This window comes from Peromyscus maniculatus, chromosome 2 (genome assembly GCF_049852395.1).
Source record: "Peromyscus maniculatus bairdii isolate BWxNUB_F1_BW_parent chromosome 2, HU_Pman_BW_mat_3.1, whole genome shotgun sequence".
Lineage (NCBI taxonomy): Eukaryota > Metazoa > Chordata > Mammalia > Rodentia > Cricetidae > Peromyscus > Peromyscus maniculatus.
The window spans coordinates 81278610-81294899 of record NC_134853.1 but is presented as its reverse complement, the minus strand read 5'-3'; the positions used below and the strand labels follow the sequence as shown (position 1 = coordinate 81294899).

Below are 16290 nucleotides of genomic sequence, written 5' to 3'. Positions count from 1 at the left end.
AGTCCCGGGGGACGACATGGTAGAAGGAGAGAACTGTCCCCTGCAAGTTGCCCTCTGGTCTCCACATGCTCACTGTGGCACATGAATGCACAGGCGCGTGCACACACACACACACACACACACACACACACACACACACGTTTAAAATGTGAAAACAAAGTGGAGAACGATTAAGGAAGTCACAAAGCATCAACTTCTGTTGCCCTCTGGCTTCAGCTTCCAGGTACACACACACACACACACACACACACACACACACACACACACGCACGCACGCACGCACGCACACACGCACGCACGCACGCACACATATGAACATACAGAAGCATTCTGGACACCAGAGTTGGCCACTAGTTTACTAGTTTGTCTTCGACCAGCACTGATTAATTTTGCCCATTTTTAACCTTCTATACATGGTATTGTGCTGTGGGTAAAATGTGTCTGGCTTCTTTTACTCAAAGTAACATTAAAGAGAAACCTGTGTTGCACTCAGCAGGATTTCATTCCTGCCCTTTGCTGCATACAGGTGCATGGTCCGAACACGCTACAATGTATCCATCCTACAGCTGGTGGCAATTTAGGTCTCTTCCCATTTGTTATATTATAAAGAGTTTTGTATTGTGAATGTATTTTTGTATGTATGTATGTATTTTTGTGAATATGATGTAGTTTTGTTGTTGTTTTCAATTAGGCACATACCTAGGAATGAGATTGCTGTGTCACGGACATGTGTGTGTCCATCTTGGTGGAGATATTTCCCAACAATTTCCCAAAGTAGTTGTGTTAATTTATGTTCTATGCAGCAGCTATCGAAAGCTGGAAAAGCTGAGCACCTTCCACAGTGTTGTCCGTCTTAACGCACAGTCCTGCAGTGGACACGTTTCGGGACTTTGTTATGTGGCTTTACTTTGCATTTATTTGACAAGCAGCTGTCTAAGTACTTCCTTTCATTTCTCCCTGCTTTTTTAAAAAAGAAAGGCTTTTCTTTGTATTTCTTAAATTACAGATATGCATGTGAGTATAGGTGTGTGCAGTTCCTTCAGAGGCCTGAAGAGGGCAGGGCAGTGGATCTGCTGGAGCTGGAGTTAACAAGCAATTGTAAGCGCCTGATGTGGGTGCTGGGAAAAGAACTTTGGTCCTCTACCACAGCTGTCCCTGCTCCTAACTGCTTAGCCATCTCTCCATTTTCTACTGCATTGTTTTACTCTCTTGGAGCTAAAGGAATGCTTAAGTCTTTGTAGATCTGTTGCAGATCTACTTCACCACTGTGGGACTGTCTTTTTGGCCTTCTGAATAAATGTTCTCTTCTTAAGAAATAGAAGAAGTTTTGGGGCTGGAGAGCTGAATCAGTGGTTTAGAGCACTTGTTGCTCTTGCTGAGGACCCAGGTTGGACTCCCAGCACCCACATGATGGCTCACAACCATAACTCCAGATCCAAAGGATCTAGTGCCCCCTTTTGACCTCTGAGGGCACCAAGCATGCATGTGGTGCACATGCATATAGACATGCTAAATATTCATCAACGTAAAATAAATATTTTTAAACTGTACTGATTTTTAAAAAATATTTTATTTATGTTTATTTTATGTATATGAGTGTTTTGCCTGCATGCCTATAAGTGCACCATGTGTATGCAGCATCTGTGGAGGCCAGGAGAGAGCATTGGATCCCCTGGGACTGGAGTTATAGACAGTTGTGAGCCGCTATGTGGGTGCTGGGAATCTAACTCGGGTCCTTTGGAAGAGCAGCCAGTGCTCCTAACTGCTGAGCCATCTTACCTGCCAGCCAAAATAAAATAAATCCTTTAAAATGTTTCTTTTACAAAGTAGAAGTTCTTAATTTTAATATAATTTATTAACCAGCGTTTTCATGTTTCATATCATATTTATTTCATGCTTAGTTTTATAAAACATACAAATGCCTAAGGTATGAATTATGCTCTGAAAAATGAAAAGGTACAGACCTTGGAGATAATAGGACAGACAAATAAATAAGCCGTGTATTTCCTTGACTAACATCATCAAGAACAGGTTTTGCCTAGCAGTGGTTCTCAACCTTCCTAATACAGTTCCTCATGTCATGGTGACCATGAGCTCAGCCATAAAATTATTTTCATTGCTACTTCATAACTGCAATTTTGCTACTGTTATGAATCCATAGTGTAAATATCCGTGGTAAATTTTCCCATGATCTTAGGTGACCCTGTGAAGGGGTCACTTGACCCCCAGGTTGAGAACCACTGGCTTAGAAGTGGCCCGGGAAATGCAAAGATGGTTTGTTACCCTGTTCTCCTATCTGCAGTTTCTGCAGCTGATGCTGTGAGGAGCCACGCTGACCCACGTGAGGAACTGTGCGGGACTTGATCTTTTGCATTTGAAAGCACTGACAGGTGTCTTATATTACAGGTTACTCAGCGGTCGTTATGACCTCCCGGTTACGTGCGTTGGGTGGAAGAATTAATAATATACGAACCTCCGAATTACCCAAAGAGAAAACTCGATCTGAGGTCATCTGCAGCATACGGTTTTTAGATGGCTTGGTACAGACCTTCAAAGTTAACGTAAGTTCTCCACTTTTTTTTTTTCTTTCATAAATCTTCTTAAATAGTTTTAAGTTCTTGGCTTACAAAATGAAGAAGAGATTGAAAAAATGAAAGCTTGAGCTTTCAGATCTCATATGATGAGACTGGGCTGGCCATAGCCTTGCAACCTTTGCCCCATCTTACCTTTTGGATTCTTCCGAGGGATGGGAATCTTTTGGTGTCTCCCAACACTGATATGTCTGATGTCCCCACCCACTCCCTCTAGGCAGAGCTGGCCCTTGGATGCCTACACTCTGTACGTGCTGTGTCGAGCCCACGTGACTCTGCAATTTTAAAAATAGTAAAAAATTACTAGGTTATAAGTCTCCTACTAAACGGTGAACCCCTTGAGGACAGGACGGGTGTCCTGGCACAGGACTGGGCACGCAGCTGTGCTCAGTGAGATGGTCAGCCTCATGGCTGGCAGGACTCCTAAAGGTCCTGGCTCGTGCTCGGAGCCCTTGATCTCGGGTCTTCACGTAAGCAGCTGTGAGAGGCAAGGACAGCAGCTGTTTCAGCTGGCTGCACACCCGGGCGCCACACACCACCTATGCCCAGGATGGACGTCTCTGTGTCTTTCAGGCTTGATAGCATCAAGTCCAGCCCCCCAACCACTTGTGCCCTGGTTTTTAAAGTGTGTGCGGAGAAAGGGGGTAGAGGAGACAGACCGGATATGGTGATAAATGCCTGGGATTCAGCCCTTGGGAGGTGGACTCTGGAGGAGCTGGTTTGAGGCCAGCCTGGGCTACATGACACCCTGTCTTAAAACAAACACATACAATGGGGTGGGGGGGCATTGACCAGAAAAGGCCATAGCACTCAAACCTTAATGAAAATGTCAGACCCCTGCTGTGGCTGCAACCGCTCCACCATCCTGCCATCCTCACTATGGAGCGCTCTCTCTCTCTCTCTCTCTCTCTCTCTCTCTCTCTCTCTCTCTCTCTCTCTCTCTCTCTCTCTCTCATCTTTACCATTACTGATCTTGGTGCAGGCAGAAGGCAATTTTCAGATCTTCCAAACCAGGGCCGGGACAGCTGCCCCATGCCATGGATATGAGAATGTCCTCAGCAGCACCCAGGTCTCAGGTGCCAGCAAACAGAAGCAGTGGTTAGTGGGGACCGGTTTCCCAGCCTTCCCCGCTCAGCTCTTCAGCTGTCTCTGAGGCCATGCGTTACTCCTCTGAGGATGGGACATGTTATTTATTGTAGCCAGAAATCTCTAGAAAGAGAAGAGGGAGAGAGCTCAGTGAGTGAAGGCGCTTGCCGTCAAGCCGGGGACCCACATGGTGGAAGGCCTGTACATCTGCAGCGGCCTGAGCCCCAAGGGAAGAGAACCAGAGAAAAGTGAGGTCAGAGGTCCCAAGCAGGCTTGGGGATGGGAGGCCAGCTGGAACCTGGGCACACTGGCTTCTCCACTGGGCAATGTCGAGCACACTGGATAGAGACCTGACATGACCTGACTTAAGGGTCGCTCGGTCCCCAGCAGCCAGGGAGGGAGGGCACTGAGAGACTACAGTAGCAGTCCCTGAGATGGTCTTGTGGACTTGGCTGGAAGGAGGCCCTGGAAGATGGAGCCAATAGGACCTGCTGACAGGGCTCTCTGGTGTGTTTAGCTGCTCTGGTTTGTCCCCACTCTTTTTCCTGAGATAAAGTCTCACTGTATATCTATCCCCTGATGGTCTGGTCAATATCTAGACCAGACTGGCCTCAAACTCACAGAGATCCACCTGCCTCTACCTCTCAGGTGCTGGGATTAAAGGTGTGTGCCACCATACCTGGCTTTGATTCTATTTGAGTTCTTTTGGGAAGGGGGAGAATTGAGCAGAATTGATACCTGAATGTTTGGATTCTGTAGTCCAGAGGTGAGAGACTCAATCCAGCAAGAATGTAGGGCTTTGGTGCTGCACAGATGTGAGTCAGATGGCCAGATAGCTGCCGGGTGACAGTGTGGGAATGCCAGGCATGGCGCCTCTCAGTGCCTGGTTCTCAGTGGCAAGGCAGATGTTGAGGGCTACTTTGCAGAGTTGAAGCAAAGTGAATGTGGTATCATATCTTTGCAGATGTTCAATAAATTGCAGTTGCTAATGACATAGTAAATCAAAGTTACATCAGTTATATCCCCAAATGTATAAGCAATAATTACAATAAGGTGAGAAGATAGCTCTGCTACATTAGGAGAATGTTTGCCAGGCTGGGGACATGGCTCAGTAGGTAAGGTGCTTGCTTGCAAGCAGAAGGACTTCTGATCCCCAGCAAACACAGAGAGACTGGCTGCTGCTCCTCCGTGTGGCTGTCACCCTGCACTGGGATTGGGTGTGGGAGGTGGAGACAGGAGCACCCCTGTGGCTCGCTGCCCAGCCAGTCTGGCTGAAGCTGTAGGCTTAAGATTCAGTGAGAAATTCTGTCACAGAAAATGACGTGAGAGTGATTGACGATATCCCAGCATCAACCTTTGACCTACGCACGCATGCACGCACGCACGCACGCACGCACGCGCGCACACACACGCGCGAGCATGCACACATGCTTTGGTAACTTGGGGAAATGGGTGGCTTGTATTGTTTACATCCATGGAGACTTTGTGATGGATGCTGCCAGGCCTTGGAGCCTTCAGGATACAGGTGATGCCTTTTGGAAATAGGCAAGTGTCATTCTCTCACACAGCAGACCAAATCCCATGAAGTCACCCCGAAGACATTGCCGCAGGAATGTCCTCAAGTTACCTAACTCTCCCCACCTTGGTCATTGCGACCCACTTTCCACACATTACCTGCTTTCAGAAGCTCCCAGGGAGAGCCTCTTCTATACCTGTCTATTTCTGACTTGCATTGTCCTGAGTTAAATGGTTGGGTTCAAAGCATTCCCGGGAGATCGACCTCTTGAAATAGCATCTGAACTCTCCCAAAATGCTCCATGCTGGTTTTGTGTGCACGTCTCATCCCACCCCCTGCCCCAAGCCATCTTTTGTGTGTGTGCCATCAGATTCAAACCGGGTGGGCCCACTAGACAGATGGGGGGTGACACTCCACCCTGTTGTCCCCCGGAACACAGAGGGGTTCCTTATCCCTGTCCCCAGGTGGACCCCACTGTTCATGCTGCTGCCCTCTAAGGAATCTGTCTACCGTGTCTCGACTGGTTCAAAGCACTCGACAGCGTTTGACACTCCCTGTTAGTCACCACCTCTACAGCCGCGCAGGGAGAGAGGAGCTTCCTGTGGCTCTGTCCCAGTGCCCACGCCAGGCTGCCCCATAAACACTGGAGCAGGCCGCTGAGTCCCACTCTGGAGTGAAGTGTGGCCGAATGTCCCCACCGGCTTCTCACTTCAGATGACCGAGAAGCAACAGGGCAGATAATCCCACAGGGGGACCCAGGCCAAGTCACTTTGAGGGTATTTTGGATGGCGTTCGAGTATTTTTAGCTGTTAGTGGAGAGTTTTCCTCCCTGCACACTCTCTGGGTTCCTCCAGGGGAAGGAGCTGCAGCTGGGCCCCAAGCAGCCAACAGGAGCTGACCCGGGATTAGCGTTTGCTGTGGGTAATCCGCAGCAGGTCATGGCGTGTTTGCTGCGTAATGCGTGAGTTTTCCAACTTAGGAGTCACTGGAGAACCTCAGCTAAGGGATGGAAGCAACTTAGAAAGCTAAGTTAAGCTCACAGTGTCTCGTGTGTGTGTGTGTGTGTGTGTGTGTGTGTGTGTGTGTGTGTGTGTGCGCGCGCGCATGTGCGCTCATGCATGTAAAGGCCAGAAGACAGCCTGTGATGTTACTTCTCAGAAGCCATCAGAGTCATTCATTGACCTGGAGTTTGATAAGTCAGCCAGGTTGCCTGACAGGTGGAGCCAGAGGCCAATGTTGACTTCTTTCATTGCCCTCCACCTTATTTTTATTTTCTTAAACATTTTATCCGTCTTTCTATTTATTTGAGACAGGGTCTCACTATGTGGATAAGACTGGCTTCAAATTCACTGCTGAGAGCAGGGATTGAAAATGTGCACCCACTAAGGTTTTTTTTTCTTTATGTGTCTCTATCTTAATAGTGCACATGCAATCAGAGGCCAGAAGAGGGCGCTAGGCCCTCTGTAGCTGGTGTTATAGGTGTTGTGTGTTGCTGGTTTTTCTTTTACTCTAGCCCCACGTTGGACACCAAAATGCTGTAGGTTGCTTTTTTATTCTTTACTCTTTTGGGAACCCACCACCCAGCTCCCAAATAAATTACACACACACACACACACACACACACACACACACACACACGGAATCTTATTCTTACTTATAAATGCCTGGCCTTAGCTTGGCTTGTTTCTTGCCAGCTTTCCTTAACTTTAAATTATCTGGTCTATCTTTTGCCTCTGGGCTTTTACCTTTTTCTCTTACTTGTGTATATCTTACTTTCACTCTTACTCCATAGCTGGCTGGGTGGCTGAGTGGCAGGTCTCTAATGTCCTCCTCTCCTTGCTCTTTCTTCTCTCTTTCCCAAATTTCTCTTCCTATTTATTCTCTCTGCCTGCCTGCCAGTCCTGTCTGTCCTCTCTCCTGCCTCACTATTGGCTGTTCAGGTCTTTTAGACAGACACAGTAACACAGCTTCACAGAGTTAATCAAATGCAACATAAAAGAATGCAACAAAGCCAGGTGGCAGTGGTGTACGCCTTTAATCCCAGCACTTGAGAAGCAGAGCCAAGCAGATCTCTGTGAGTTCCAGGCCAGCCTATTCTACAGAGTAAGATCCAGGATAGGCATCAAAATGACATAGAGAAACCCTGTCTCAAAAAACAAAACAAAACAAAAATGCAGCACATCTTTGTGTCATTAAACAAATGTTCCACAGCATAAACAAATGTAATGCATCTTAAAATAATATTCTACGACAGTTGTGTGTGGTGATATTGTGTTCCCCAAAATATTGTGCACCCTAATAAACTTATCTGGGGTCAGAGAACAGAACAGCCACTAGATACAGAAGCTAGAAAATGGTGGCACACACACCTTTAATCCTAGCCTTCTGGAGGCTTGGATCTCTGTGAGTTCAAGGCCACACTGGAAATAGCCAGGCATGGCGACTCACGCCTTTAATCTCAGGAAGTGATGTCAGAAAGCAGAAAGGTATATAAGGTGTAAAGACCAGAAACTAGAAGCTTTTGGCTGGTTAAGCTTTTAGGCTTTTGAGCAGCAGTTCAGTTGAGAGGCATCCAGTCTGAGGAAACAGAATCAGCTGAGGAATTGGTGAGAACTTTTAAGATTCGTGCTACAGTTGTGAGGTGCCCAGCTTGCATGCTAGGAACAGAACTTCCGTCTTCTGCAAGCGTAGGAAGTACTCAACTACTCCAGCCCCCTGCCTCAGTCTTTTGAGACATGATCTCCCTGAACCTGGAGCTTTCCTATTTGGCCAGATTGCTTGGCCAGCAAGCTCCAAGGATGTGTCTTCTCCCTTACACACGTGGATTGTGGGGAGTCGGACTCAGGTCCTCACTCTTGCAAGGAAAGTACTCTGTTGATTTATTTTTCTCCCCAGTCTCCTAAATTCAGTGTCGGAAATCGTATTTATGTTGTTTGTCTTAACGCTACTTTGTATCCCTCTTCACCCTTGTAACCTGAAATGTATTAAGGCGTCTGTTACTCTGGGAAGTATATATTCATAAACTCTGAAGATTTTAGTTTCCCTTTGCCTACAGTAAAACAAAAGAAAACAAAAACAATGTTGCTTCCAGTTCTTAGTTCATTTCTCCACTTGATGTTTTCTGATCTAGAAACAAGATTTGGGCCAGTCGCTTCTGGATATGGCCTACGGCCACCTGGGCGTGACAGAGAAGGAGTACTTTGGCTTGCAACATGGCGATGACCCAGTGGACTCCCCTGTAAGTGTCCACACATAAGAAGTGCTGCTTGCCTGCTTGGGCTGGTCTCATAGCTTGTGTTTTCTCACTCAACAGAGATGGCTTGAGGCAAGCAAACCCCTCAGGAAGCAGCTGAAAGGTGGGTATGATCTCACTTGGGTTAGTCATGGGGTGTGTGGCCATCTGTCTCCTCGGGGGACCTAAGGGGGCGGGGCCAGGAGAGATCCTTCAGCTGTGCTTCAGAGCAGCCTTGAGGATCCCAGCTGTGCAGAAGGGTGAGGGGAGAGGAAGCAGGCAGCCCACAAGGGAGCCTTCACTTATTTGTATGAGGGCGGAAGTGATGAAGGATGGGCCTTCTCGGCCCAGTGTGAAAAAGAGAGACATAAAAGGGTGATGTCTTAGTTGCTAAAAGTGCTGGCTGTACAAGCTTAAGCAACCGAGTTCAGATCCCCAGCACCAATGTTTTAAAAAGCCGGGTGCTATGATGTGTGCCTATAATCCCAGTGCTGGGAGGCTGAGACAGGGGGATTCCTGGACTTTGATGGCCAGACCCTCTAGCCAAATGATGAGCTCCAGGTTTAGTAAGAGACCTTGTCTCAAAAAATTAGATGGAGACCAGTGGAGGAAGGTACCTGATGTCAGCCTGTGGTTTCCACGTACATATGCAGACAGCTGCACACGCACGTGCATGTATGCACACACACACACACACACACACACACACACACACTTGCACGTGCACACACACGCACACGAAGGGAGACAGACATAAACCCTCCTGCTTTCCAACAGCACAGATGCTGGCTCATGCATCCTGAGGGGGCCCCTGTGTTACCCCCAGTGAGACAGTTACACCAGTCACGCCCAGCCTACCCTCTGGCCATCCCTTCTCAGCCTAGCTTCCCCCATGGCTCTCACTGGCCCTGACAGGTCCCTGCTGTCCCAGACTAACTTGGCCAGTCTACAGGACTTCCTCTGAACAGCGCTTCAGTCTCCTCCCTCTGTAGTGAATGCTTCTCCTCTTGACGCAGAGTCCATCCATTCATATCCTGCCATTCCTCAGGGTTCCGTGGCTATCTCCTGTTACCTGAAGGGAAGCGCTACCTCTCCCCTTCCCTCTCATTTCTTTGACTCTTCCTGTTACCTCACAGTGAGGTGTTTTCAACTGCCTCTCGGGACTTCATTCTTACTGCATTCTTCTCTGTTCCCTTCACGATTCTTGACACACAGGAGATGGCCAATCACATGAGGCCTAGGTAGCTGTGGTCTGCCATTCTCTCTCTGACACACCCCGAGTGCTCAGACCAAGGCAAAGCACTGTGCTAAGCCTGGGAAATACAGTCCAAACTAGATCTGCTCTCATGGTCAAGTGTAGAATTCAAAGAGGAGTTCTATGATAGATAGTACTATGTATACTCACATGTGCATGTGCACACAAACTCACACACACATGCTCTGAGTCCACAGAAGAACCAAGAAAGACAAAGAGACCACGCCTGAAACACCAAAGTAACCAATGATGGAAGGGGGAGACTGGAGATGTAAGAGACAGACAGTGGATGGAAAAACTTTGCTACAGAGTTAGCGCCACCCACTGGTAGCTAGGTGTATATACAAAGGCACACCCACCCACCGTTAGAGAGTCTTTTAGCACCAGCCCAGAGGTGAGGAAGGAAGGAACTCAGGGATGATGGCAGAGGACGGAGATGAGCAGAAGGATTAGCCAGCTGGGCAGATCACAGAAGGACTTGGATTTCAGAGAGCACTGAAGTGCTACGTGAGCCGGTAGACAGGACCTGGGCACATTTACCAAGTGCCAGAGACAGGGTGAAGTCATCAAAGTCGGGTCTCCCCATGTCTTGGCAACAGTCAGATCTTCTGTCAGACACGTGACTACTAGTTTTATCCCATAAGCAAACTGGCCCTCGGGGCTGATGCCTGAGTCATATCTGAGTGACTTGTGGGATGGCACTCAGGGTCACAGTGAGTGTCGTGATCTGCACTGAAATTGTAACACAGGCTCTGCATTGGAATGGTAAAAATATTTTTCCAGTTTAAAGAACATCAAGTCAGAACTTGATTCAGTGTTACAGAATGTTCTGGTCTAGTCAGGAGAGCCATTTACCTCCCGGTCTGTCAAACAGATCCCACTGAGCCCACAGGTAGCCAGGGTGGTGTTTGACTTCTAGGTGCTACATGGAAATGTTGGAAGAGCCAAAGTCAGGTTGCTGTGTAAATGCAAGCTGGTTTTAAGACTTTTATACATTCTTAATACGGACATCATTGTTTGAACAGGGCGCTACGGCAGACATACAGCTGGATGATACCACAGTGGGGCAGGCATTATATAAGTACTTTTGGTGTACATGGGGACTTCTGAACAGTTAACTTGCATGTTCCGGACTTGAAATCGGGGCTTTTACGATGGAAAGTGTTGGGGCTGAGTGAAAAATCCTCCCTTTATGGGAGAGTAGCAACTGTGTACAATGACTTTTTTTTTTTAAGGGAAAACCTAATTTGTTTTTGAAAAATGTTATAGGAGGTTTCCCCTGTACCCTGCATTTTCGAGTAAGATATTTTATACCTGATCCCAACACACTGCAGCAGGAACAAACCAGGTAATAACCCTTTCTCTTGAAGTTCTCTATCTAGTATATACAAATCAGTAGCCACCAAAACTGTGCACTTTGTTTTCTAGCTGTGGACACATAACTTGATTTGGGTATGACCTCCCCAACTATCATGATCCAAGAAAAAATTGGGGGTAGATAGATTGAAATTTAACCGGCAGGTTTATTTTCAGTTTGTGGCCCACATCTCTCGGCCCCAAGCTGGCATCATTGCCAGCATGTGGGCACCCTCTCTCTTCCCTCCTCCTGTCTGGTAAACGCGGTGAATATTGAGGAGGCTAAGTCAGTTCTTCTCATGCAGGCATGGAGTAGAGCAGTCACCCATGGGACACGTAGTATGGACTCTGAGGGGCTGGAGTGAAGGCCTTTGAGGATGACAGGGCTTAGGTGTAACCAGAACTTTCCATCAGGTCCCCTTCCTTTTGCAGGGGTGAGGAAGGAGAGCTGGGTTCTGGCTGGACCCAGCCTGTCCGCTGTGTGAATCAGCAGGTGCGGGAAGTTGGGGAGACAGATAAGGGAGAGGGTGGTGATAGGAGCTGTTTACCCCCCAGGGCTTGCAGGCTGTGCCGCTCTGGTTGGTCCTGGCAAAGGGGTTTTCTGGGTGGGGAAACTGGGCGTGCAGGATGGGAGGGTGCAGTAAGAAAACTGTTGTTGGGCTGGAGAGATGGCTCAGGGGTTAAGAGCGCTGGCTGCTCCTCCAGAGGAGCTGAGTTCAGTTCCCAGAAACCACATGGTGGCTCACAACCATCTATAATGAGATCCAGTTCCCTCTTCCGGCATGCAGGCAGATAACTGTATACATAATCAATAAATAAATATTAAAAAAAAGAAAAGGAAAGGAAACCGTTGTTGCCTTGGGACGGAAGACTGTGCCAGCCGCTTCCCCTGCCTTATGGCCAAGCTGCACCCCTCTGTTATGTGTCCCTTTGTTGTTCTTAAGCAGGGAAACTGTCTCCCTGGGAAGAAGCGAAGCTGTTCTGGATTATTGAATCCCATTTTATGGAGGAAAATCCCATCAGGAGATGATGCTCCATTAACTCAGACGTAGACCGCTCCCTCGTTTTTTCTTTCTTCTTTTTAAATGGCAAAGACACCATCATATTTTAGCTTTTAGTATATTTAAAGGCCAGTTGTTCGTCTATTACTGGTTTTCTCTCTGGTGTATGTGCTTCTTTCCTCCACAGAGGCAGGCCTTGGGACTGGACCGTGTTTATCGTTATGGTAAATGTGAAGTCTGTGTAAGGAAGGCCTGGGTGGCTCCTTAGGAAACCACAGTGAAGTGCATGCTGCTTTGAATCATTTTGGCACACCGTCATCACCACCACCACCACACTACCACACCACCACACCACCACACCACCACCACCACCACCACCACCACCACACCACCACACCACCACACCACCACCACCACCACCACCACCACCACCACCACCACCACCACACCATCACCACCACCACCACCACCACCACACCACCACCACCACCACCACCACCACCACCACACCATCACCACCACCACCACACCACACCACCACCACACCACCACCACCACACCATCACCACCGCCACCACCATACCACCACCACCACCACCACCACCACACCACCACCACCACCACCACCACCACACCACCACCACCACCACCACCACCACCACCACCACCACCACCACCACACCATCACTATCCTCCACCACCACCACCATCACCACCACCCGCCACCACCACATAACTCTTTACTTTGGTGAACTAGGGACAGTGCTGAGACACTCAACCTAGCATGCATGTCCTGTCATAAGCTAACTGACACAAAACTGTGTTTTAAACTGCCTTACCAAGGTTTCCTCAGAACCACGTGAAATAGCAGATTCTGGTTGAGGGATGCTTTACGATTACACGAAGAGCCAGACACAATGGTGCACACCTGCAATTGGGGAAGCAGAGGCAAGAGAATCCTTGGAGCACAGGACTTTAAGACCAGCCTAGGCATCACAGCAATACCCTATCTCAAAAACAAACAAACAAAAAACCTTGAAGAGTTACATGTATACGCGTGCTATTTTTTTTAAGTGACCATTGTAGCTCACCAAATTGATTTTACTCAGTTAAAAAGTTCCAGCTCATGTATAGTGACTGTCACCATCCAGCTTATCTCATTCCTGGGATGCTGGAGCCTCAGGTGTGTGACACCCTGTCTGCATGCACAAGCTCTGAGTAGAAGGGCCTGAGGGAGATGCTTCCAGGGTCAGCCTTATCTCATGGTCCCTTCCCGTGCCCTTCATGGACGGCCCTCAGCTTCTATACCCCACAGGAAAGAAGCCGAGGCCTTGTAGAGTGAGTCTTCCTGTCCCAAGGGACAGCTAGGGAAATGTAGGGTAGAGAGAAGGCCTGTGGAGAAGTGAGGCCACCTTCAGGTGTTCAGAGTAGCTGCAGGGATGGGGACCAAGCGGGGCCACAGTGGGAGCAGATTTTAGCTGGAGATGAGTGATAGACTAGTTCTTGTCCTTACCTGAGTTACAGGTTAGTCACTCTTCAAAGTCACTGGTTCTGATCCCACTCCCACTCCCACTCCCACCTTAAGGTGCACGGTGTACGGCCCACTCTAGCTGTTTCCTCCTGAGCAGTGGGGACCGGGTGTCTCACTCAGCAGGAGCTAGGGCAGCGTCGTGTGCCTAGAGCCGGTGGGCAGCTGGGGCTGTGTTATCCATTTCTTAGCACTGGGCTTAGATTCCTCCATCGATTGACACACTGGGTTGATTTTTATTCTTTAATTTATAGGAAAGGTTTTTACCTATATTCCTGGCACATGCAGTCTTATGCTCTAGGTTCACAGCCAGTCCAAAGAGGAGTTTCCTTTTAAGGAAATTTGGCTCCCAAGAATCAAAGAAGGGCTGGGCGTGGGGCTACACGCCTTTAATTCCAGCACTTGGGAGGCAGAGGCAGGTGGATCTCTGTGAGTTTGAGAAGAGCCAGGGATGTTATATAGAGAAATTCTGTCTTGAAAAACAAAACACAGACACTCCCACTCCACCTCACACACACCCCACCCCACCCCCCCCACCCCCCGCTGCCCCCAAAAAAATCAAAGAAGGAATATAGTGATGATGGCATTGGTGGTTTTGTTTCTTATCTAGGAAGGGAGACAAGCCATGCTTGTTTTTTGTTTTTGTTTGTTTTTTTCTCTGAAGTTAAGGTCTATTCCATTTTAAATTCTGTTACTGTGATAAAATACCCTAGTCAAAAAGCGGCACAGGGGAGAAAGGGTATGTTTCCACTCACAGTTCCAGGTTACAGCCCATCACCTCGGGAACGTGAGGGGAGGAATGAGATTGCCGGTCGGTCGTCTCACGTCCACAGTCGAGAGCATGCATGCTCGCTTGCTTCTGTTCAGCTCAATTTCTTACACCGTTTAGGAACCCCTTCCTAGGGAATGTGCTGCCCACAATGGTCTGCATCTTCCCAAATTAATTCACTTAACTAAGGCCGTCCCCATAGACATGCCTACAGGCCAAGATGATGTGGACACTACCTCATTGAGACTTCCTTCCTAGGTGATTGGAGTTTGGGTCACATTGACAGTTAGCCATCACAGGATCTGGATGGAGTACACTCTCAAAGGGGGGTCAAACATTTCTAAAGTTAGACATGCCAGGTTTCTCCCATTGATAGCTTCCCTTTATTCTCGTGGGCACTTACATGTCTGTTTATTGGGAGTCTCCACCACTGCTGTCACTGATAAATTTAGATCATTGTAAGCAGCATCCCACTTACTGACAATCTCTAATTACAATTTGAACCCCTTGGGGAACAGGATAAAGCCTCCCAAGTTTGAGGTGCGTTCCATGATTCTCACTTCTTTGCGTGTGATTCCGAGGGGTTGATTCGGGTCTGCTCTGAAAAGGACCAGTTGGCATTTGGTGAAGGATCTCTGAATGTCCGTGGCCTCATTTACGTCCATCAATGAAAGCCCAGGTTTTATCAGTGGATCAACTAGAACTCTGCCCCTCTCTTCTTTCTCTCAGTATCCTTCCAGGAAGAGAGAACACTTAATTCTGGTTGAATGTTAGCTTGGATAAACATAGAAACGGACTAGAAAGAACTGGTTATGTTCTCCTAGGCAGAAAAGATGATCCCATTACTGAGTGGGCATGAATTAGCACAAGTATTTTATTACTTTCCTGATTGCTGTGACCAAATCCTTAAGTAGAAGAAGCTGCTTAAGGGAAGAGGGTTGTTTCGGCTCACAGTTCTGGATGATCGAGTCCGTCATGGTAGAAGGCATGGCGGTGGGAGTGTGAGGCAGCTGATCACATTGAGCCCACAGTCAGGAAGCGCAGATGGACACTAGTGTTCAGCTCACTTCCTCATTTTATTCCGCCTGGGACCTCAGTCCATGAGTTATTCATCAGATTATTCACCTGTTATTCATCACCAGATTCAGGGTGGGTCTTCCATCTTCAGTTCAACCTTCTGGAGACGCCATCAGATACACCCAAAGGTGTGTTTCCATGGCAACTCTAAATCCAGTCAAGTTGACAGAAAGGTTAACCACTCACATGCCTGTGTGACTAATACCATCTATCAGTGCCCAACGTTCAACACAATACAGAGTGTCGATAATAGATCCTAAGCTTAAAAATGACTTCTATGCAGCACACAGAGATTGTTCTCACAGCATGTAGGTCCAGGTTAAAGGAAAGCCACCCATTTCCCCAGACTGGCAATTCTGACTGTAGACAGTTCATTGACATGTATAGTCTCTAGGTCTGTTTAATTTTGTAGTGTGATACTTTTTTATTTACAAGTTCTTTATCATAAAGCTTTAATGAGTTACAACAGAGATGGTGTTACAACCTCACGGGTTCACTGGGAGGCTGAAATGAGGAAGAAAGTCTCAGAGCACCAGGCGCCCAGCCCCAGGCTGCAGATAGGAGGTTGCAATACTGTTTGAAGCATCCAGGTCTCAAAACAGCCAGCTCCCTGACCTTTCTCAACCCCAAGGAATATGAGACTGGTTTGTTTCGATTGCCAGAGTGAGCTCTCTCCTGCCCCCAGCACTCTGTGCTTGGCTGTATTAGCTTTCAAGAGGGTTCCCTTTTGTCATCTTTGGCCAGACCCTGGAATGTCAATCCTGCTTGAATCTGGGTTTTAAAAAAGAGTGGGGGACAGGCGCCAAGCGTCACATGTATGCCGCGTCCCTAAATATAAATGCCTCCACGGTACTTCCTGGCCCTGCCAGGGCTGTTGAT

General features: G+C 48.0%; 1 protein-coding gene across 8 annotated transcripts in view; it reads left to right on the top strand.

Annotated features, from left to right (window-relative positions):
* Positions 1–16290, top strand: part of Ptpn3 (protein tyrosine phosphatase non-receptor type 3) — a 162206-nt gene that overhangs the window by 73393 nt on the left and 72523 nt on the right. For 7 of the 8 annotated variants that reach the window (XM_076564246.1, XM_076564247.1, XM_076564250.1 and 4 more), the window contains exons 2-5: positions 2407–2561; positions 8324–8431; positions 8507–8549; positions 10950–11028. In XM_076564246.1, coding sequence (XP_076420361.1) covers positions 2424–2561; positions 8324–8431; positions 8507–8549; positions 10950–11028 — 368 coding nt within the window. In that variant the 5' untranslated portion in view covers positions 2407–2423. Of the gene's footprint in view, positions 1–983; positions 1099–2406; positions 2562–8323; positions 8432–8506; positions 8550–10949; positions 11029–16290 lie in introns of those variants that run through there. The other variant, XM_076564249.1, reaches the window with a different exon arrangement.